Source organism: Anas platyrhynchos, chromosome 18, assembly GCF_047663525.1.
Source record: "Anas platyrhynchos isolate ZD024472 breed Pekin duck chromosome 18, IASCAAS_PekinDuck_T2T, whole genome shotgun sequence".
Lineage (NCBI taxonomy): Eukaryota > Metazoa > Chordata > Aves > Anseriformes > Anatidae > Anas > Anas platyrhynchos.
The window spans coordinates 5,030,242-5,053,425 of NC_092604.1; the positions used below are offsets into that span (position 1 = coordinate 5,030,242).

Below are 23,184 nucleotides of genomic sequence, written 5' to 3' on the forward strand. Positions count from 1 at the left end.
TTGCTGTGCTGAAAACCACAGGGTGAGGGTGGTAGGGATTTATTGACTGGCAAGGGTGGCAAGAGGCAGCTTGAATTTTGAAGGTGCAATTTGACTTAATCTTCCCAGCCCAGGGAGGAGATGAAAGCCTACAGATGAGTCAATTATCCAGGCTGCAGGCAAACGCTGGAGCCCGGTGACCTGCAGGCTGAGCTGCGGAGGAGGATTTGCTGACCTTGCACCCTACGGAGAGGTTGGATGCTGCAAGGAAAACCGATCCGTCATTGGGGTGGGACCATGGAGAGCAGCATCCTTCAGGGCCAGTGGTGGGCTCAGAGGGAGGGGAGTAGGTACAGAGAGTGGCTGCCACTTGTTTGCTCTTCCAAAATTGCTCGTTGTGTGGTTGTGGTTGAGGTACCGACACTGGCTGTGCTGCAGAGAGGTGCTGCCTCTGTTGTGGCTTTTCCCCTGGTATTGATTGGGGGATAAGGATTCGCACAGGAACAATTTAATGCATGCAGTTGTAACCTGATGCAGTCACATCAGCTCCGTAGCCCTGGGCCTTTCCCATGTCTGGCCCTGGCTCTGGTGTCAGTGCAGAGCTCGATGAGCTTGTGCTGGCGGGGAGGCTGGAGCTGGCAGGGGCCGGGGGGCTGCATTGCCTAGATGAGAAGGAAATCAATTCTGCTGTTCTGCTATTCCTGCACCACTGCTGGTGCCCCCTGGAAATGATGAGTGGGACAGACCCCTAGATAAATGAGGGATTAGAGAGGTATTTCTGTAAGCACATGGGGTCTCTAAACTGCTGCGTTGGAAGAACATGGCATTGGATTGCACAAGTGATTTTATCTGCTTTTACTTCTTCCTCTCTGCTGCATCCAGATTCATCCAGCTGCACCCAGCAACTACCTGGGAAGAGCTGTTTACAGGCTGGAAGTTTTAAACCTAATAAAAAAAAAACTATCTCCAGCCAAATCTCCTCTCCCAGTTGCCCCATTTCTATGAATAGCTGGTGGCAGGCTCCTTTTGAGGCAGTTTCTAGAATTGGCTGGCTGGGTTTTGGGAAGCACATCCTGCAAAGCTGTAAAATGTCGCTGGAGCTGTGCGCTGTCAGGAGATGCTGCAGGAAGGGCAGGTGTGGAACGCGGCAGGTGCTCGTTCCCTGCCGCATCCTCCTGTGATGTGATCATCCTCCATCCCCTGCCCTGCTCTGGTGATGCTGCTTCAAACCAGCAGTTTTCACACAATGGCGCACCGGGGAGCAGAAACTCCTCCGTGTGTCCCTTTGCTGCATGAGGACTCCTGGGGAGGGTTGTTGGTGCGTAGGGAGGATGCTATGAACTATTTGGGATGTCACATCCTTGCAGAGGTCAGGGGATTTTTTGATGTCCGGCACAGAAAATCTCTGACACTGTGACACCTCTGGGTATCACTGCGATGCATGGACGCTGTGGTCTGAGTGTTTAACAACACCAGGGAAAAATGAAACCCTGTGCTGCTGGGTAGGTCATGACTGCTATCGAGGGGGATGAGATGGAGGAAGGTGGTCTGCTGGTGGAGCTGGAGACCAGTGGCCGTGCTGGTTCTTCTGCTGCATCCGGAGGTGTTGTGCGGTTCCTGAGGGCTGGGAACAAAGTCCTTGGGGTAGTTTAGGTCCACCTTAAAAATGGAAGCACTGGAAGTGGGGAGCAGTGGCCCAAAGACACAAAACTTTTAGTCCTAGCAAAATCAATGCAAATTTTGCCGTTGAGAAACTTTAGCTGAAAAGTGGTTTGACTTTTGACTTTTTTGGATACTTTTCCAAGTCATAAGGATATCATTTATCATTTAGGGAATAAAGATCCTCTTCTGCATTGGCATCAGATAAACAACCCAAGCTGCTGTGTTGGGTGGGAACTGATCCTGCTGGGAGTTTTGCAAAGATCTACAAGTCCTACCTTGTAATTTGGAAAGCCAGAAGAAAAGCTGGTGGCAATACCATAGAGGGCAGCATATGGTCAGTTACGTATTGGTACAAAACAGTAATTTTTCAAAATGTTCCCCAAAAGATTATAATTAGTACAATTAAACATCTTAAACGGCAATTTTATTCTGCTCAGTAATAGTACATAGCACAAAGAAACCTCTGCGAAACAATAGCTCCAACACATGTCAGCCAACATCTCCATGTTGTGATCCGCACAGTGTGTGCTTGTGCAGAATTATATTTAGCTCGCTCGGTCCCAGAAAACTTCTTGTCTGCTGGAGAAGAGTCCTCGTGTCGCTTCCATGCTTAGAAACAGGAGTGAGGACAGAGGCAGCTGCAGCCCAAATTGACGCAGAGAGCACATTTGGGTGGAGTTGCACGTGGGTTGGGGGCTTGGGGCACCTGCAGGATGCCCTGAAGTCCCTCTCCATGACTCAGTTTCCCTTTTCGCTGGTAACCTGCCCACTACAGCCAGCACCATAGTGAGCTGGTTTTGGATGGGAGAGCAGCTGCTCTCCTTAGTGAGCACGTAAATCAGTAGAACTGAAAGGTGGAAATGTCTTTTTTAAAATATGCTCCTCGCATATTTTATGGCAGGGCATCAACAGCAGTTGGGAGCTCTGGTGTGCGCCCAGCGCAGGGCTCCCCTGCTCCTTTCTTTTCTCCGCAGCTGTGATCCGCTGTTTCTCATGCTCTGAACAGTCAATTAGCTTTTACATCTCCCTGTGATATCGTGGTGGCTGGCCCTGTCGCTGCAAACATTAGCTGGAAAGTTCGTTACAGAAAGAAAGCACAAAGTCGGGTGGAAGAGGAGATAATTACCTTTTTAATATAATTATGGTTGGGCTGGTGAGCCTTTTATCTCAATCCGTGTACTTCTAGTGGTAATACAATAACAGGCAAAGATTAAAATTTACTAGGTTATTGCTTGCCTGTGGCAGCCAGAGCTGTTTTCTCCCCGCAGTGGAGAGGAGTTTGTTAGAGGGGATTTCAGGTTCAGTGCTTGGGGAAGAGGGTGATTTTGGAAGAGGAAGGAGCAGGAGGAGGAGCCTTTTGGGCTGTGTTGAGGCAGCTTGAAGGAAGATATGCTGTCCTGTGTAGGAGTTTGTGCTTGGAGATGGTCCCATCCGTGGCCGGTGTGAATCAGAGCACAGAGGGGCTGCTCTGGCTGCCATCAGCACTTTCCCCACCGAGGCCGTTGTCTGCTGGTGCTGCTGTTGGGGCAGCTCCTTCTGTGACTGCTGGAGCTGCAAGGACAGGGAGAAGGAGCAAATCCCCCTGGGAGGGCAGGAGGCAGGGCTCCATGTCCCCCTCCTGGCCAGGTGACAGCACCGTGCTTGGGAAACAGCCTGGAGTGATGGGTCGGGGACATTGATGGTGTTTGTGGTGCTGAGTAAGGTGCAGGGCTCCACTGCATCTTCGTTCCCTGGCTGGTGAGACCAAGAAAATCTGTTTTCTGTGCTCAGGAAGAGCTAGCTGCCCTCTTCCCACAGCATTGAAGTGCTTTTTCCATAACCTTATTCCATAAAGCTGCTCTGCTGCCCACCCTGATGCTGTGCTGATGTGCCCACCAGCCTGATATTGGGACATGCGTTAGGGGCTGGTGGCAGCTCCTGCTTCCCATCCTCTGCCCCTTGGGCAGCTGGGCTCTTCCTATAGAAGGGGCTGACCCTATGGAAAGGGTGTTTTTTTCAATCCTTCCCATTGCTATTTTACTCTGAGTGCGGTGGTGCCCTCAGCAGCTGCCCCACTCCTCGTGATGGGCACGAGAGGGCAGAGCGGTCCTGGACAGCCGCACGTGGAAGTGCTGGAAAGGTCAGAGCGGTACCATTTGCTGTTATCTTTCACAGAACATAAGAGGCATTAAAATTCTGCTGTCTCATTCATTTAACAAGGGAGAGAACTGGAACAAGAGGAGAATGGAAAGGGGAAAGAAGTCTTCTGTCCTGCAGCTGGGCAGGGAAAGGGGAACGGCACAAGCCAAGCTCTGGCACTGAGCTGTGCCTTCCAGAGGCTTGCTGTGGCTGCATGCACAGGCCTGGCCTCTGTCTTCTGTGTAGGGGAGTTAAAAACTTGCTTCTGCGCCAGCCAGTGTAATGAATTTGATGGCCTCAGCTTTCTCCTGGTTTTCGGTTCACCACTGTAATCCGTGGCAGAGCTTGAGCTCAAATCTGGGATGCGTTAGGGGTGGGGTGGGGATGGATCCTGGTAGATGAGATCAGAGCAATACAGGATGGGATATGGGGATGTGAGGATGAGTGCCTGGCTCAGGAGGAGGTGTGTGAGGTGCTGAGGGCCAGGACAGCAGTGCCCAGGCTACGTGTGCATCAGTGCTGCTTCTAACGGGGGTCACAGGGCTGCATGAAGCGTGGTGGGACAGCACAGCTCCACCTTGACTGTGACCTGCTGCCCTGCAACGGCTGCAGTGGAAGGGGTGACCAAACCACGCTTGTCTCAGGCTGTACAAGAGCTACAGAAGATGCGATCAAAACTTACAGGCTTGGTTAGAGATGTACAAACTTTGTTATATGCAAGCTTTATTGCTCCAGCTCCACCTGTGCTCTTGCAAAGCCATTCAATGGATGTTGCTTGGCATCCTCAGCCTCGCCTGTCCTCTTTGATTGGAAACTTTGGAGACCTGCATCCTGCACGGTCCCAGGACTTGCCCTCCAGGGGGAGGATGCGTCTTGCCTTGTCTGGTCCTTCTGAAGCACCTCTTGCTCACCCCCAGTGTTGTGTTCACATCCCACCTTGATCCCATGGTGCAAAGCCCACTTTGAATCCGTGCTGTCCTCTGCAACCTGGATTTGTGTTTGAGCCTTCCTGCCCTTGCCTCCATGCTGTGTCAGGCTGCTGGGGACTATGACAACAAAAGGAAAGGCAACGTAAATCCAGTGCTTCCCTGTGAGCTGCAGGGAACTGAAAGAGTTCCCTTGCCTGTCCAGAGTGTGGTCTACTGAAGACAGCTGTGGCAAGTATATTATAAAATATAAAATTGTATTATACTACTGTATAAATATCAAAGCACAATCAGTTCTGAGCCACCAGCAGCTGGAAAGGTGGGTGGCTTTCCCTGAGCCCTCCTTCTTAGCCCTGAGAAATTGAGCCAGGATGGTGGCAATACATGAAGGCTTTGGGCACATGGGGCATGCACAGCTCTGAAGGCAAAATCAGCGCTGGGGAGAAAAAGCCAAACCTCTAATTCCATCTCAGATGCTCAACACCCACAATGTCCCAATTGGAAGGTTTGATTTGACCCAGGTGTGAGGGCAGACTCTCTCCAGGGGCACAGGATGGCTGCTCAGAAATCTGGATTTCTCCCCAATGAGAAAAAGCAGAGAGAAATTCCTGGTTCCCAAAGTTTTGTTTCAAAAGGTAGAGCTTCCCCTGGGAGGTTTCAACCTGATTTTAAGTGAAGATGTCTGCTTTCAGCCAGCTTTACAATATCATTGCACTTAAAGACAACCAAATAAAAATAAAATCTGAAGTCGTATTTGAAGTAAAAATGAAACCAAAATGTTTTGTTATTTCCCACTGGAAAACTGAAATTGACGTTTCTCTAAAAACAAACACACCTTTTTTGATGGAAAAAAGGTATTTTTCATCTCAAGAACCTTCTTTGCTGAGTGCCTTTTCTAAGAACTAGCAATACCTCTTGATTTGCTTGAATTATTGCCACTAAGATGCCACCTATTTGCATTTTGCTGGGGCTGGTTTTAGTGTAGGAGTTACACAATGCAGTGTTTTGTGCTTTCTTCTGCTGTTTCTTAACCGAGGTAGCGCTGAGAGCCTGGAAACAAGGTGGTGATGCTGTTGTGCTGGGCGCTGGAGCTCTGCAGAGCTGCTGGCAGCACCTGGGCAGGGCCCTGGGCTGGGCCATTGAAGCTGGAGAAAACAGAATTGGGGCAGGAGGAATGCAAATCAAGTTGCTGATGTTCCCAGAACAAGTTGAGACATTGATTCAAGTAGGACTTGAGTTGTTTTTCGGGTGCTCCTCACTGCTGGTGTCTCCCCAGGCATGCCATGGATGTGTTTCTTCCCCAGCTCTCAGCATCCCACTGCCCTGGTTGTGCAGGGCTCTGAGGCACGGTGGGGTTTGTGATAACACACAGCAATGCTCCCTCCTATTGCACAGCCCAGAAATTGTTGCGTCTTCAGAGAGGCTGGTGTAGGAGGAGGAAAGAAAAAATAGCCAGGGGAAACAAATCTTGAAACCTCACAGGAGGCTGCTTTCTCCTCCGAGGCTCCAAGCCCTGAGCTGTGCCTGTCCTCTGCCCCTTCCCAAGTCCCATTTCTGCTCGCACACTGGTGGGCAGCCCCCCCTGAGGATCACTTGCCAGGGGCTCTGAGGTGGAGCTGGTGAAGGATGGTTTGGGGTGTGGACCTGACACCCTGCAGGAGGTCCGAGGGGGTTTGTTGCTCTCTGGCAGCAAGCAGAATGACCGACCCTGCCCTCATCCTCGCTGGCTTTCCTGGAGCCGATGCTCCAGCTTCATCCCTGAGATCTGATGCAGGAATTACCAAACAAAATCATTCCTTGCTTGCTGTGGGAAGACGGACTGTCAGCAGTCCCAGGGGCCCTTTTTGCTTTATTGGCGTGCCAGTTTTCCTCCTCTCCTATTCATCCTCACTACTAGCTCGCAGAATGGGCTTTCACTGTTGATGCACTGTGTAGTAAGGAGACCTTGTGTTGGGTTATCTCATCTTGTATGGGCTGACCTGGCTGATGTATGAGGCTTAGGGACATGTTGGACTGTCTCCTTCTGTGGTTTCAATTATTCATAATAATTAAAAAATTATTCTGAAACGCTGTGTAGAGTCTAAAACAGTAAATGACCCCTTGAAGTCCTTCAGCAGTGATGTGGGGAGGTTTCTGATAGTTATTTCCACCCAGATTTTAGCTGAAACCTCTCAATTATAGTTTCTTTGCTGGCGCTGGGGAGCACTACAGCTCTCAGCCCTGGCTGTGGTGTCACCTTCCTGAGCTAAAAGATGGAGAAAAGTTTCCAGAGCTTTTTCAGGTTGCCCCTGGCCCTACCCAAAACTCTTTCCTGGGGTCCCCTCATTGGCAGCGAGGACCTGGTCAGGGGTGACACATCCCAGGTCCCCCCCCCCCGACACCTCTCGGTGACAGCCCACGCCTGCAGCTGCCACGTACACATCTGGAGCTGCCTCCTCCCGCGGTTTCCAGGGCTACAGGAGGCAGGAATCACTCGTACCAGGCAGGAGGGAAGGCGATGACTAAGCAAGTGTCAGAAACGCTTGCTCTGGAACCATGCTGTGTCCTCCCCACACCTTCCTGCTCAGAGCTTAGTGCTGTCTGGACGCCGATCTGCTCCCTGCAAGCTGGGTGCAGCCTCAGAGCTGCATTTCTGGGGCTTTTCTCCTGCTCAGCAGTGAGCTGGGTGATTTAACGGAGATGGGAGTTGTGAGCTGAAGAGGAGCTGGGGCTAGGTCCCAGAGAGAGAGCTGGGTCCTATGGGTGCCCTGAGATTGAAATCTCAGTCAAATGAAAAGCACCCCTTTCCTAAAAATCCTAGTTAAGCAAGAGAGGTGTATGATAAAGGGAAAAGAGAAGCACAGCATAAAGCAGTGACTTGTCTTGTTGGTGATTAAACTCGGGTCAGATGTTAAAGCCACTCTTGCTGCTCCTTGGTGAACCTGAGCCACGCGTTTCAAGTGCCAGAGATCTCCAGTGCTGCTTTTGATTTCTTTTTCTCTGCTTGTGCTCTTCTCCATTGGCTGTGGAGGTGATTTAGCTCCTAACTGGCCGCTTAACTCTGGTGCTGAAGAGCTAGGAGGGATTTCTGGATCATTTCACAGCAATAGGCTGGATCAACAAAAAGCATCTGATGCCGTTGGCCTACATCCCAAAGCCCTCTGTGCTCTATTCTCATGTGCTGCCTTGTCAGAAAGCTGCTGTGGATTGCAGGATGCTTCTTGCCTCTTCTGCAGCTGAGAAATCCCCCACAGACCTCTCTCTCTCCTACCCCATAATTCAGGTCTGCCTTCGTGTCACAGGGGAACTCGCTGCAGCAAAACAGCAGCACTGACGAACACCCAGTCTTCCCCGCCAGATGCTCCTTCCGCTTTTGTTTCACGGAGCTGCAGCATGCAGACAAAGTTGCCTGTGTGGCCACTGCAATGAAACAAAACCCCCAAACCCGCAAAGACTTGTGCAAGCACAGCCTCGCCTGGAAAACTGCAACTTCCATCTCTGCTCTGCCGGCTTGTAACTCCCCAGCGGGCCCAGGGAGACTGCTCTGGAAATTTGGAAAACACAAACATTTGCTGCTGCGCTGGGACCTTCTATGTCAAGTTTCAGCCCAGAGCATATATTATTTAATGGCTGGATTATACAGCCCAGAGACATTGAGCTTATGATGAAAATGCTGCCAGACTTTTATCTGCAGCAATTCCCGCATTCTTAACAGCCCAGTGGAGAGCGAAAGCCTCCGTTATCTGAACTGCCAATTAATTTAAGCACATTCCCCTCTCCTGATATAAAGATGTCACTTCTTTGCATCAGTGACATTGCTCTGGCCTCTGAGGTCTTGCTGTCTCTGCTCAGCGCAGCCTGGCCATGCTGCTGCTGGTGTCGCTGGCTGGTAGCCCTCAGGGGGATTGTGCTGGTCCTGCGATGGGGTGGGGAAAATGGGCAGAGAGCGGGCGACCGCAGTGTGGAGTGGAGGAGGTGGAAAGCAGGACTGGCAAATGAATGCTCATAGAGAGGCACGGCACGTATTGGCACTGATGGGGATTCCTGCAGTCATTAAGTGTTGCCTCCTGAGCACACAGGGCATGGCAGAAGCTCTGCTCTCTTCTCTTCTGCCAGACCATTGCATACCTGGGTGCCTCTGGCTGATTAGATTTCCCTGGCAGCAGGTTGTCTTTTCTCCAGTTCTTCCTATCCAAGGATCTTGGGGTTTTTGACTCTTGAGCAAATATATGAGCATGCCTCTCTTACAGAAGCCTTCAGTTATGGCCTACAGGGGTTAAAATAAATCAGATGTCCTCCTCTCACTGTCCGTGGCAGGGGTCAGACCTGCTGACGAGATCTCTCCCCAGCCATAGTCAGGTGGGAGAGGTGATGGAGTTGGGATGCTTGATATAGAAGAGAATACAGCCAAAATAGTAGTGTGGCTCCTGCTTCCCAGTGCCTTGTTCAACATCCAGAAAAAGCTGATGGGATTTCATGTCCATTGTCCCTCTGTATAAGAACCTGGGGCCTGGCTTTGAGTGTTGCTTGTCCAGCTGTTGGTGTGGGACTGTGTGCACCCCGAGGGAGCTCAGCAATTGAGTGAATGTGGCTGCAGCATCCCCAAGGCTGGGACCTGCCACGAGCCCCCGTGGTGACTCCTGCTCTGCCACGTGGCCCTGTACCCTGCAGCCTGATCCAGTGTTGCTCTTGCCAGGAAATCCCTATTTCTGCAGCTTCACCAGCGAGGAGCTGGTGTGGTAGCTCCTATAGATGCAGCAGCAGAAGGTTAAAAAAAGACTCGTCTGATCTCCTCAATTGCTGCGGGCTCAGTTTGAGTGGGGATGATCACATTGGTAATTCCCCAGCAAATTTGGGTGATGGTGACTTGCACGCAGTGATGCAAGCAGCCGGGTGCAGCCAGAAGGGACTTCCTAATTAAGAACAAATGTTTCTGGGGCACTCTCCTTGGGACTGGTCCCTCCCAGCAGGGCTCAGGCGGAGTCAGAGTACTGGTGTTGTGTGGTTGCTGCTGGAACGTATCGCGTTGTGCTTGCACCAAGCTGGGCAGAAATTGCTCTTCAAGGCTGCTGGGCTGCAAACTGCTCACCTGGGACCACTCTGAACCTTGTCAGCTGCAAAACTTGAGCTTATCTATGCAAGATAGGGAAAAGAGGGGATTTATCTGTCACAGCTGTGAAATACCACTCCCCAAGCACCAAGCATATGAGCTGATATAGCTAAATTATCCAAAAAAACAGAAGGGGGGAAGTTACGGTTTCTGTTTGCAGTATGGAAGGAATAAATTCTGACTTTCTCGTGTCCACAGCCCAGCTTGCAACAGGTTTAAAGCACGGTACAGATGGCTATGCAATTATTGCCAACATCTACTCATTATATTAGATAAGGCCCTGGGTTTATTTAGGAGAAGCAGATGGAGGGAATACACAATATTTTAGATGTCTTGGCAAACTGTGTTTTCCTTAGAACAACACTACATGTTTGCTGTGATAGTTCTGGCCAAAAATAAATAAATAAATAAATTCTAAGAAAGACGGAGATTCGTATCTTTTAGGAGTGGCAAAGAGGTGTGCATTAAGGAAGAGCTATTATGTTACAAGTCTTTTGATCTCTGTTGCCTTCTATTAAGCCCCATCTTACAGAGACCTGTGACAAAGGAATTTCAGCTTTCATTTGGAAGCGCATATTTTTTCATGGCTCTTAGATTAAAGCTTGAAAACGTGACCCTAGCTGCTCACAAAGAAATCAAGGCAAATAGCCCTATTATTATTACTTTTTTAAATGGTCTTATGACTTTTAATCGAGCCCTGTGAATTTTGGGCCTGACTACTTATTTCCATAGCATGACTGCTGGCAGTGCTGCGGCTCTGAGCAAGGGGCATCTGCTGCAGGGTGGAAAAATGCTTGGGTCCTTTGAGGCAGCAGGTTTGGGTGGGAGGTGTATGAGGAACACATGCAGCTGTGCTTGTTCAGAGCATTCATAGGCAAAACCTCCCTGAGAGACCAGAGGCTTGGGTGGCGAAGGGCATCGCGACCATCTGTGACACCCTCGTGGGAGAGCGGCTGGGGACAGGCTGTCCAGCCAGCCCCCAGGGAGAAGAAACCTTGCAGCCCTGTCCCCTCTTGCAGCAAACCTTACAGCTCTGTCCTTCAAGCAATGGGTTTTCAGAGGTCCCTGTGAATTTGACCAGAGATGGATGGGGTGCAGTTTTCTTGTAGTCTGGCTGAATTCAGCTCTGCTATCACACAGCTTGATTCAAGCTAAGTCACCTTGTAAGGTGCAGGGCAGCAGGCACAGGCGAGGAAGGAGCCAGTGCTGTCCCTAAGGGTGTAACGTGGTGACAGTTGCTTGTAGCCTGCAGCCCTGAGCAGAGGTCTGGGACATTCAACATACACCTGGGGAATAATCGTACACCCGGGTCCTGCCCTGACCCCCCTGGAGTTTGGTGTCAGCTCCCATCCACTGTTCCAGTAGTTAGCTGAGAACTCAAAGCTCAGTGTCTCATTGCTAGCAATCATCTTAAACTGGATGTCATGAGCACTGTGCCAAAGCCGAGTCATGAAGTCAGCTGCCCCGGGCAGGCAGATGGAGCCAGGCTGTGCCTCCATGGCATGGGATTTTCCTGGCTGTAGGAGCAGGTTGGGGAGTGAGTGTCTGGATGTGTCCATAGGGAAGCACCAGTGAGCAGTGGGCACTCATACACCCCCTGCCTCCAGCTGATGTTTCAGTGGTTTATCAGGTTCGTCTTTTACACCATACAAAGAGCAGCATGGCCTGAGTGCTTCTGCTTGGACGTAGTATGCATGTACAGGGAGGATGAAGGCAATTAGAGCACGGGCATGCAAGGTGCAATGACGCGCTGGTGGCAGCAGGGACCTGCTGTTTGTCAGCATTTTGTTATGTCGTGGGGGAAAAAATACAAACAGTTGAAATTCTGGTCAGGCTTTCTTGCTAGAATGGTTTGGTGAATCATGGGGTGTTTTGGGCCTTGGATTGGCCAAGTGCATGAGTATACCCAGGTGTGAATGATGCTGCTGATGCCTTTCTGCTGGTTCTCATCCATATGGCTCTGCCAGCGAGGCTTCGCTGGCTGCGTGCTGGAGGGAAAGCACGAAATGTGTGCAAATCTGGAAGCAACTACTTAACTCTCTGCTTTCTAACCCCTCATTTTATTATATGAATAATCTTGGCTATCACTTTGCATGGCCTGTTTATCTTTGCTCATTATCTGCCCATCTCTAGACTATCACAGCAGAGTGGCACAGTGACGTGCCGTGCTATGACTTGTGGTACAGCAGCACCGAGGACTGCAGCCAGGGGCAGGACCTCACCGTGGCAGAGCAGAGAAACATGGCTCTCTCTTCAAAGAGCATCAAAGATCACCCAACTCCTTGTGCTGGGACGTGGTGTTCAGAAGTGGAAGGGTTCAGGGAGGTGACGATGCCTGGCGGTAAGAGGTGGAGGGGTTGGACACAGAGGAGGGTCTCCCCTCCGGCCTGAGGTGCAAAAAGGTCCAGAAGACACCCTGATATGAGGATCTCTTTCCCATCCTGACTGGTGGGCACAGTGCTGCTGAATGTTTTTCCTTCCTTCTTACACTTGCTTCTCATCATCTGCTGCTCCCCATCCTTCTGCTGCCAGCTCAGGCAGCACCAGTTCAGCACTCCAGGAGGACAGGCTGAGCTCTATTCTGAACCTTAGATTTCCTTTCTTTTTTTTTAATTTATTTTTTTTCTCCTTTGCATTTTAGACACCAGTGTAACTTAACAGTGATGCCATTTTCTGCTCAGCTCACGAACAAACTACCCCCACTGGGGACTGGCCAGATGCAGAGGGTGGTGCAGTTCTGGTCCCTCATAATGCCAATTTTGTCCCCGCTCCCAGGGCAGCCTGGCAAGGAGGCTCAGGTTGGGTGGGCCCTGTAACGAAGCAGGGCTGAGACGTGCTTTTAGTGACTCAGACCTCTCACCTCCTGCAGTGTCTGTGCTGCCCTGCTAGCCCACCTGGCAGAAAAATCACATCCCTCATCCACCTACCTGCTGTCCTCTGCCCTTTGCCCAGTTTTGATCCGGCAGCTAGTGAAGAGCATGGTCACGCTCCTCCTGACGTTCTGGCAGAGCACAGAGACGTGGCGTCTAGTTTGGGTGATGTTTTTCATGCACACAGTATTTGAGGTTTTTGTATTTTTCAGGAAAATGGCAGCTTTAAATCAAGTCTAAAATATTTTCAGACTTGACATGAATTGCTTTTGCTAAAAAGGAAAACACATTAAAAGTCAGAATAGGTCATTTTAGAGTGTGACAAATGGAACAAATGATCCCAAACAATGTTTCATGTCGTGTGTTTTTTTTTTCCCTCTGCCATGAAGTAAAAATACTTGGAACATTTTGTAGAACCCAATTTTCCTCTCTGCTCTTAAAGAGTCCCGTTTGCTCCTGATGCCAACCCCTCTGTCAGTTGCCCGTATGCAAGAGGCTGTAGGGTGGGATGTGTGGCACTGGGCAGCTCCAGGAAAGTGCTCTGGGCTCCCGGCTGCTGCTCCCCACATCTTCTGGTACCAGGAATGAAAATTTTGATGCCCACTTCCAAGGACAGAAAGCAGCCATCTCTCCTTTGTGATGTTAATGTGGCAGACTCAAGGTGTGACCTACTTTCCATCCAGGATGAAGTGCGGGATGGTTTTAACTCCTCTGTGCTCAGTTTTCCCAGTGTGAACTCAGTAAAATGGTTTGGACATGTGCATTTTCCTGCCAGCTGTCATGGCTTATTGCGAATGAGCTTCCTTTTATACTACATGCTGTGGTATGTTGATGTCTTTCCTGCTTAGAGGCAGCAAGGGCTTATTTGAGCAATTGCCTGGTTGTAACCCGAATATATTCCTTTGTCCTGGGCAGATGCCAACCCTCAGCTCTCCCTGCTCCACAAAACCTCATTTTTGTTTGAGCGGTGCACGCTGCTCAGCTGCTGATGTTTCCCTGTAGCAGAGGAGCGCGTGTCTACAGATGCTCCTCTCCCTGTCTTCTCCCTGGAGCCTGGCTCAGGGATTGCAGACAGGAAAGTAGGTTGCAGGTGGGTTGGGGGGGTGGAATCCTGCTCTCGTTTTGCTGTGCCTACTCCTAGGACTCTGCAGCGTTTCTGCCATGCAAAGAGTAGACAGTTGGCAGTAAGCTGAGGGCTGGCGGTAAATTTAATGGTACAAAAAGCTCAGAAATGCACCTGTGAGATGCGAGAGCAAGGGATGAATTGGCTGGCTGTGGCTCTGAAGCAGAGTATTGCCTTACTGTTCAATATTGTTATTTCTTCCACATATTTTTGATTTGGACTCTGCTCTCTTTATTACAGCTAAAGAGAGGTTCATGTGAGGTTATTTTGATGGATGCGGTTTTGGGACAAACATTTATCTGAACAAGCCGACCAGTCTGAGTTGCTCTGAATAGGCTGGTGGTAAGGAAAGGGTTGGGATGCTTTACGTAGCGTTGTGCGTGTGTTTTGAAGGGAAGGAGCAGGCTGAGACAGGCAGATACTTGGTTAGGTGCTGAGACTTGGTGTTGGCCATCCAAAGAAGAGGCAGAGGGCTGGCAAGCAGGAGGGCCTCTCATACAGGAGGGCCTGGGGACAGCTGGTGGGGATGTCACCGATGTGGAGTGCTGGAGCCAACAGAAGAACCTGTTCCTGCCATAAATTAAACAGCGCAATTAGCATGCCAGATCTACTTATCGGCTCCGACCTGGTGTCGACTGTGTGTCTTCGGTAGTCAGATAAAGCTCACACACCATGAAATCAAACTGAGTGAAAGAGGGCATCTTTCCAAGAGCTCCAGTGCCTGTTCGCATGCAGATTTGTGCGGCAGCTGGGGGAGGAGGCGGTGGGGCTGATGGCCACATCGCTGCACCCCAAGCACGGGGCCAGCTCCCTGCGCTGGGCAAAGCAGCTGCCCCTGTCTGAGGACCCCGATCTCATTTTGTCTGCACCGAGGCTGGGGACATGAAATCCAAAGGAGGGCTGCTGTGGGTGCTGGGGAGAAAGGTGCTGCTCAGGTGTTTGGCTTGCTGGTGGAGATGTTCCATCTCCCTCCAAAATTGTGGGCATCTGCCCTTTGTGGGGTCAGGGTAACCCCTCTGATATCTGCCCTTTGTGGGGTCAGGGTAACTGGTCTGGCAGCAAGCCCAGAGGTGCAGAGGCTGTGCAGTCTGGAGACCAACACGGCAGGATCTCGCCTGTCCTGCCACCGAGCAGGAGCGTGTCACAGAGCCGATGAGATTATAACCCCTTAATGTCATGCGAAATATGATAAGGATCAGATTTGCTGGATAATAAGCTTTTACAGTGGCTGTAGATGTTACAGTTAGTTTCAATCAGTCTTCTTAGCTTCCCATTTTCATGGGGATGAAACTCATGTTAATTTTTTTGACACACAGAAAAGCTCGGTTGGCAGCTCTTTCATTTCCATGCTTGGGCTGGTGTATGTATGCCAGTGGTCTTCCTTTGATGCTTCCCACAGAAATGTGTTCCTTCTGGTCAGAAACCCAACAGCCATTTGGCCTGATTCTGACTCAAAATAAGGCTGATTCCCTTTAAAGTTACTACTACAACATCTGAAAAAAAAGCAGTCCAGGAATCTGCTGGTCGTGGGCTGAGGTCTGAGTCAGTGCCGAGCAATTCGTTGTGCAGGGCAGACACGAGAGCAGTTTGTGATTCCAAATAAAGATCATTAATTCAAAGGCTTAGCACGTGTGTGGTGAGGCTGGTGGTTATCCTACGCTGTTTGGTGTGCTGCTAGCATTCCCAATCCTTGAAAGTCTTGCCAGCTCCAGCCAGCAATGTGCTTTGTGCTGGTTTGGGGTTAAAATGCTTCAGTCACTGAGGATAGAGGCAATCAGAGCAGCCTCCTGTGGCAAACATGATCAGGGGAAAAAAGAAATGGAGAATATATTTTTTTGTAAATTTTTAATGCTCTGCTTATATTTCTGAAGGAAACACACCAGTTAAAAAGCCTATCTACATAATATGAATTTTGCTAATGTTTTTAGATAGAAATGAAGCTTTTTGATAGAACCTTTCATTTCAATAGAAAATTTCTCCCAATATTTCCTGTGAATTTCCCAAGCATTTAGATGATGGCATGGGATGGAGAGAAGCTTGTGAGTTCTGCAGCTGGGGTCCCCAGCTGCCACGCATGACGAGCGATCCTGGTGGTGGTGCCCACTGCCTTGGGCTGGGGTTAGGGTCTTTTCTACCCCCTGGAGGAGAAATCAGACAGGAGCGTGCAGGAGAGGATCACAGCTAGTAGGGGACACAGAGAGAAGTGAAAATCAACCCACGGACCTCCCAGACCAGGGAAACATTGCTGAAGTGGTTGCCTGGTGTTTATGAAGACCTACCACAGCTGGCAGCCATCAGGAAAGGCTCCTTCAAGTCACAGGCAGGGAGGACAGCCTGCCCTTCCTTTCCCCCTTGGTTTCTATTTCAAAGCAGGACCTGCCGGTCACTAGGGCTTGTTAAATGTCAGCAGCCTGGGCCCAAAGCCTGGTTCTGGATGTGGGAGTGGTTTACTGGAGTTTTCTGTGCTCCCCCTTCTGCCACAGATTTTGGGGTCAGTGCTGACACAGTGCCTGGATTAGGTGGGGCTGAGTCTATGGGTGTGAAGTGGTGGTTGCTATTTCCACCAGACAGCTGCCGTGCTGTTGGCTAGTTTTATCTTATTATTTTTTTCCCAGGGAAGCTGTCTCATGGGTATTTAGTCTCTCTCCTAATCCTGCTGAAAAGATTGATTCAGTTCTTAGAAATGGGTGTTTGGGATAAGAAGTCTGAAAAAAAAATAAAATTGCTCTTTCCCCTACTTTCTAGGACTAGAGTTCATAGTAAATGAAAAGGTTACATTAAAAAATGCCTACAATTTCTGCCAGTGATTTCTCCTCTAGCAGAACCTGCCCTGGCACCGGCGTTGTCCAGCAGAGATATCAGCTTGGAAGTGTTAATAATTCTCAGTTATTCATCTCGCTGCCTTTTGCTGTAGCTTTGTGTTATCTGCTTGCAAGCAGGGATGCCAAAGCTGCTGGACTTGCAGCCAGTCACAGCTCTGTGGTGCACGGCTCAGATGTGATTTATGGACAGCGATACCAGCAGATACCGATGGTATCAGGCAGCTCGGAAACGTGCAGCATCGTGTGACAATGCGTGCCTTGTTGAACCTGTACGTAGAAGTACTGAGCTCCTAGGTACTTCAAGAAATGGATTGCTAATTATTTATGTTAGCATAATGTTCAGGAAGGACACTTTCACTCTGTTCTTTGCATTCTTTTATACCCAAGGGAATAAGCTCTTCTTATGATATATTCCAGGCATTCTTAGAACAAAAGGTATCAGGTATTTATCACAAACCTGCCCTTTGTCTGGGGGAACAGAAGTCAGAGCTTGTTAGTGGAGGTGGTGGTACAGAAAGCAGTGCCTAGCCAAGTTGTCATCCAAGTGAGGGACAGTGTGCAGTGGTCCTGAGCACCACTGAGCTAGCAGGATGTGTGCCCAGATCTCCAGACCCATAGCAGCACGTGAGCAAGAAGGGTCTGGATGGCCAGCCACCCCTGTGCCAGCCACCCCGCCTGTGCCAAAGGCGAGGTATGCACTGAACTGATTTACCAAGATTTTGTTGCACTCGCTGCAGTGTTTGAATTTCTGTTTGTGCTTTGGCAGGGATGCGAATCCTAATGTTTGGTATGGGGCAGACCCTGACTACTGAGGTGAGGCCACGATGAGTCCTGCTCTGTGCTCACGCAGGATGGGTCTGGGGGAGTTTGAGCCTCATGGCCAGCAGCAGTTTGCATCATGGTGGTGAAGGGGATGTCTCTGATGCTTTGGCCAGGCCCTGTGCTGGTGTTGCTGTGTCAGTCCTGTGCTTGGTTGCTCCTTTTGATGCTAATTTCGGTCATTGCACTTCCATGATTCATCCAATTTTTCATTTTGTATGAGACTCCTTCCTGTAAGCCTCCCAAATCTCAAAGTTTCTGTACAACCCGTTAGGAAACAAAAAGGGCTGCACATCAATCCATTTATCTTTGTGCAGTTATCTGCTTAAACCTTGTCTGAGCTATTTTCTGCTTTCCATAGCTGATCCCTGCTCCCGGCCCTGGCTCGTCCGGCACCTCTGCTTTGTTCTCAGCTCTTTGCTGCACAGCCGGGACAGCTTCGGCAGGATTGTCAGGACGTGCTTGCCAGCTGGCTCCCTTCATCTCTCGGTTTCCCATATTTTTAATGACCATTTCCGACTCGTTCTGGCCCAACTCACAGTGGCTTCTGTGAGCTTTCAGCTGGACTGTGGAAGAGGGGGGAAAAATGAAGCAGAAAGCTGGCACTTGGGCAAATGTCACGGAGCTGATTGCAGCCTTCCCTCACTGGGGCACTGAGGCTGTTTTCCACACACATCTGCAAACAGTTTAGAGGCACAGGCTGCAGTGCAGCTGTAAATTAGCACTGTTTTTGCAGGCTTTGATGAAGATGCACCTCTGTTCTTCCCTGGTCCTCCAAGCACTTCCAGCTTTCTGCCAGCGCTCCTTCGGAGCTGTAAGACCCCATGGCTCCTAGGCTGGACACTAACCCCTAACACTTCTAAAATCTGCAGGGCCCTCTTTTCCTCATGCCACTGCTTGGACGGCCTGCCTGGGCTGCTGGCAATGGTCACTGCCTGCAGCATCCAGCCCTCCTTGTGAGACACACGGTGCTTAAGGCTGGGCACCCACCACCTGCATCATTTACCCAAAAGTCTCAAATGTGGATTTCTAGATCCAGAGCCACCACGTCATCCCATTGCTCTTCCATTTCTCTCAATGCAAGTGGCTTTGTTTAGGATGCTGCTGTATTTTTTTCTCACTAGGTAAAATCTGTCTGGGGTTTTATAATTTTCCTATTGTGGCTGATTCATGGGCAGACCTGGCAGTGACAGCTTAGCCATGTGGGCATGGGCAGTTCCCATGATTTTTTTTGTATGATTAGACTGAAATTCCATGGGGCAACTCTCCATGGAAAGTGGTGAGCTGTAGGATTTCCTATATAAATTAGCTAGGTGATTAAAACATAAAAGATGTGAGAATTTATGAATAATTAGGGTTTTTGACTAGGGGGCTTTGCTACAGGTTGAGCAGACTGTTTTTAACATCAAGCCTATTAAGGAAGACAGGACTGGAACAAAGACCTTCAGCCACTGAGCATTTACTGGTGCCATGGGACTATTTGATTCCCCCCTCACTCCTGTTTCCTCCTTGATGAGCTCTGAAACAAACCAATGAACGTATCGAGCACCCCTCCTCTCAGCTTGTAGCACAAACGTGCCTGATGACAGCACAAATCCATCTTAGCTTGCTAAAGACTGATGGTGCCTTTCGCAGCAACATCCCAGGTGGATGTTCAAGATTATCTGTTGGTTTGAAGCGTGTGCTGCTCCCGGGCTGCTGGGGTTTATAAGGGAGCAATTACCTTGTGAGGATGGAGGGAAGGGAAAAGAGGAGTGAGGTCATTGGCATGGGTGCAGAAGTTAAAATTAGAAGTCTCTGAATGTGATAGGCCTTGGTTTAAATTTGTTTCGTGTTGCTTCTGCTCAAATGGCATCAACAGAGCTGACGTAACGTGAATTTTCTGGTTGAGGAAAGGTAGGAACAGGTGTCCTATAGAATAGATACTCTGCTCCTCGGGTCCTGGCTTGCTGCTGCCTCTGTTGCCATCCAACATCTCAGCATGGTTTTTCCTGACCTCCAGCACCTCCTGCTGCTTGAGTCTGGCCCCTTCCGCACAGCAATGCTGAGCCTGCTCTTCCCTGGCCCACGCTGGGCAGCAGCATTAAGTCAGTCAGTAAGTCAAGGACAGGGCTTTAAGTCGTGGAGCTGCTCTGTGAGCACAGCCACATCCTCCCAGTTTGCCGGACGTCCTGCTTAGTACTTGCCATGCAGTAACATTGCAGAGTTTGAAAAACTCTGATTTTCCTGTTCTCTTTATGGTAGATGGCCACTTCCCTGAGAGCTCAGCAGCAAGTTATAAGGAACTGAGGAAAAACTGGCTTCTGGGCAGGTGGAGATCAGTCTTGGGTGCTGCATGCTGTGGGTGCTCTGTGCCTCCTGGAGCATCACTGCATGGGACCTGGCGCTGCGGTGCCGTGGTGCTGTATCCCCAGGGGATGCCCGTGTCTGACAACCTCCTTCCAGCTCTCCCATGCTCCACAGGAGAGGTCCTTCACTGCTCCCAATGGCAGCTCTGGGATATCACATTTTGACCAGTTTTTCTAGTCTTTCTGCTGCTGTAGCTCTTGGGGAAGGTTTGGCAAAGAGTCAGGTCGCAGTAAAGGTTGGGTCCGCATGAGCACGCTTTTGTTGGTTTGGTTGTAACAGTGGTGGCTCCAAGTGTGTTTACTGCAGGTGGCTGGGTGCTTGCACATCCCACTGTGGGCTGGCTGCTCGGCACCCCCTGCCTTGATACAGCAGCCTGGGAACAAACCTGGCAAAAACTAGTGGAGATCACCCATCAGCACTTTAAATTAGGCAGTGAAGAAGGAGTTGGTGAGAGGGTTTTGACTAACTGCATGCTTGGCTTGTGTCTTAAATCAAGAATTTTTTTGTTGAAACGTTGAAGGAAGAACTACACTAATTAGTGAATGAAGCTTTGCCATGCTCTCTGTGGGTAATGTGTGTCTTGCAGCTCTTCAATCAAGGAGTTCATGTCTTTGTGGATTGTGGATACTGTGACAATATTTCTTCCTTTACTGTGTCCCAAAGCGCCAAAGCTCTTTCATCTTTTGAAGAAATTTCATTTTTAAAGAATCACTTGGGTTTGGGATCTGTACTTCTTACCAAGGTTACAACAGCATACCATAGGAAATGCACCCTGCTCTCTGGATGGTCTCCATGAATAAGGTGCTCAGTGTGAAATTAATTTTTGTTCAGATAAAGTATATAACCAGACCCTACTTCAGATATTAAGAAACACCACGCATTGGTACCTAAGAAATCCCTGAATTTATTGTGGCAAAAAGCCCTGGCAGGTAATTTCTGGCGTAACTGAGGGGGTTATTTTCTTTTCACTGTCTCATTCTTAAAATGGTGTATTCTTTCCTGTAAGTACAGGGTGCTGTTCTCTAAGGGCCAGAGCCAGGCCTGCTCGCTGTGTGTAAGCAGCCTCTTAAACAAGCCGATACTGTGGATTTTCTTACAGCCTGATTAAAGCTCAGCAGCTCTGCAAATTATTGGTTTCCAGCAGATACAATTTTCAATATAATGACAGGTATAAAATCTGAAGCAGCCTGAATATGTCTATTCACGCTTTGGAAACGGGAATTTGCATTTAATCCCATTTTTCCCCTCTCTTTCTCTTCTCTTTTTTGACATTAGGATTCTGGCAACTGCTGGGACTGACTTTGACCTGCGGACCCTGCGAGCTGTCCGAGTGCTGCGGCCCCTGAAGCTGGTGTCAGGAATCCCAAGTGAGTGCCATGATAATGTCACCTTCACAGCCAAAGGGCTCTAGAGCTTTTGGGGTGTAGTATGCTTTTCTGAGCAATATGTTCTTCCTCTGCTTCTTTGTGGTCTGTGGCTCCTTGTTTTTGCTAGCTCCTGGTTTTGTTCCCCCAGGCTGTGGATAGCGCCTGATTTCAGCAATGCGGGTGGGTGGCAGGGAGTTGTCCTGGGACGCCTGTGCCGTTGGGGTTGGATTGTTTCAATTCAGATACAAAGCCATGAGACCAAAATTTTGCAGCTTTCAGGCCCCTAGCCCTGAGCTTGGATCTTCCAACAATTTCAGCTGAGCATCTCACGCCCTGCTGGGGGGTTTGTTGCTTCTGTAGCACCAGGGAAAAAACTAAGGCATGGAATGGATAGGACTTACTCTTGCCTTCTCATTGGCAACTTGATCTTTTTTACATGCCAAAGTGAAGGGTCTGATGGGGAGGTGCATATTGTCTTGCTTATGCCCTGAGACTGCCCAAGCCCTGGCACCATTGCTTATTGCGTTTTTGCCTGTCGTTGCTCACCAGCTCTCTGCCTGCTAGAGGGGATGGCTGTCAGGAGCATATTTCATTTCTGAGCATGGAACAGGGAGGTTTTCCCTGCAGCAAACCCCTCAGCTCTGTGGGATGCTCCTCATTAACCCCTGGGCAGCCCCTCTCCTCTCAGGCTGTGGGCTGCGGTGTCAGCTCTGCTACCTTGGGGCTGAAATGCCAGTGCCATAGAGATCTAGCAAGGGGTTATGCCAGATACTAACAGCATCCAAAAAAACCTGAAATCAGCATCCTTTTGCAGGCAGGGCTTCAGTCTGAATCCCCACATAGCACAGGTCCTTGGCTAGGCTTTGGAAAAATGTTATTTATTTATAGGGTCTCTAATAAGGAGGTGCTGCTGGCTCTTTCTTATGTTTGTCTTGCCCATGTCTAAGGATGTCAGGGAAGTAAGGTTTGTGGAAGTACCAATATGTTTTTTTATAATAGGGTAGCTCAGAATGGGCTTTGTGTGTCTGAAATATTTTCTTCTTTCTCTACATAAGGCAGTTCTTCCAGTGAAAGATATTGCTTCTGCTGATGAGTGTTATGGGGGGGGAAAAGGCCTCAAGCTGGGGAATTTTGACACAAACTGTTTCCAGCCGACACAAGTATCTGCTCACTGATTTCGGTATTGAGGAAGAGGGACTAAAGTAATTGTATAAGTGTTTCCATAAGCACTGGGCTCCAGTGTCCCTGCATGGGGCTGTGGTCCCACAGGAGTGTCCCCGTCCTGGGGGGATACATGCTCTCCAGCCTGGTGACATGCCCTGGACCAGCACAGCGTTTTTCCATACAGCATCCTTTGCTCTCATGTTTTAGTGATGCTGCAAATGCTGTGTGCCCTGTGCTTTTCCCACCCCGTTTTAAAAATGTACGGCCTTGAGGTTCATTCATTTACGAGCATCCTATACTCTTTTTTCTTCTACACTCCAGGTATTTTTTCCTCTCCAACGGATATTAATGCTTTTTTTTTGTGTGCCCCACGTTGACCTCGGTAGAGCTGCACAGAACAAGGTGGCAAGGCACTGATGACCCTTCCTTCTCAGCACCTCCGAGCGGGCCACCAAGGTGGCTCTCAGCTGCCAGTTATCGCTGAATTTATTTTGTTATGTGCGTCTGCGTGACGCTATCTGACACCTCCATCTCGCCAGCCTCTCTAGCCTTATCTCTTCTGGTTTTAATTGAAAATGAGTTTCAGAGCCGGTGAAAAAGCTGTAGATGGAGAGCCCTGGAAGACGGCGTTTGGGTCTCTTTTCCTTTTGCTTCTGCATTGCTCTGCTGGAAGCAGGCCTAAGGCCACCCCCACAGTCACAGGATCTGCCTTAAGGGCCTGGTTCAGCTCCCAGCTGAGTCCTCGGACTTTACTGGCAGCAGGAAAAGTCCTTTTTGTGTCTCTGAAGCTTAGGAGGGCTTTGAGTCTGTGATCTGAAGTAAGAGGGTCAGAAAAAGGTAACTCCTGACTGTGTGTCTGACATCCTCAGAGTGTGATGCGTGTAGTGTTGTCTTTA

The 23,184-nt window shown here is 49.6% G+C and overlaps 1 protein-coding gene across 7 annotated transcripts in view; it reads left to right on the plus strand.

Annotated features, from left to right (window-relative positions):
- The window catches only part of LOC101794161 (voltage-dependent N-type calcium channel subunit alpha-1B), a 297,197-nt gene that overhangs the window by 97,477 nt on the left and 176,536 nt on the right, over positions 1-23,184 (plus strand). For all 7 annotated transcript variants that reach the window (XM_072025248.1, XM_072025247.1, XM_072025249.1 and 4 more), the window contains one exon: positions 21,033-21,124. In XM_072025248.1, the coding sequence (XP_071881349.1) occupies positions 21,033-21,124 (92 nt within the window). The remainder of the gene's footprint in view (positions 1-21,032; positions 21,125-23,184) is intronic.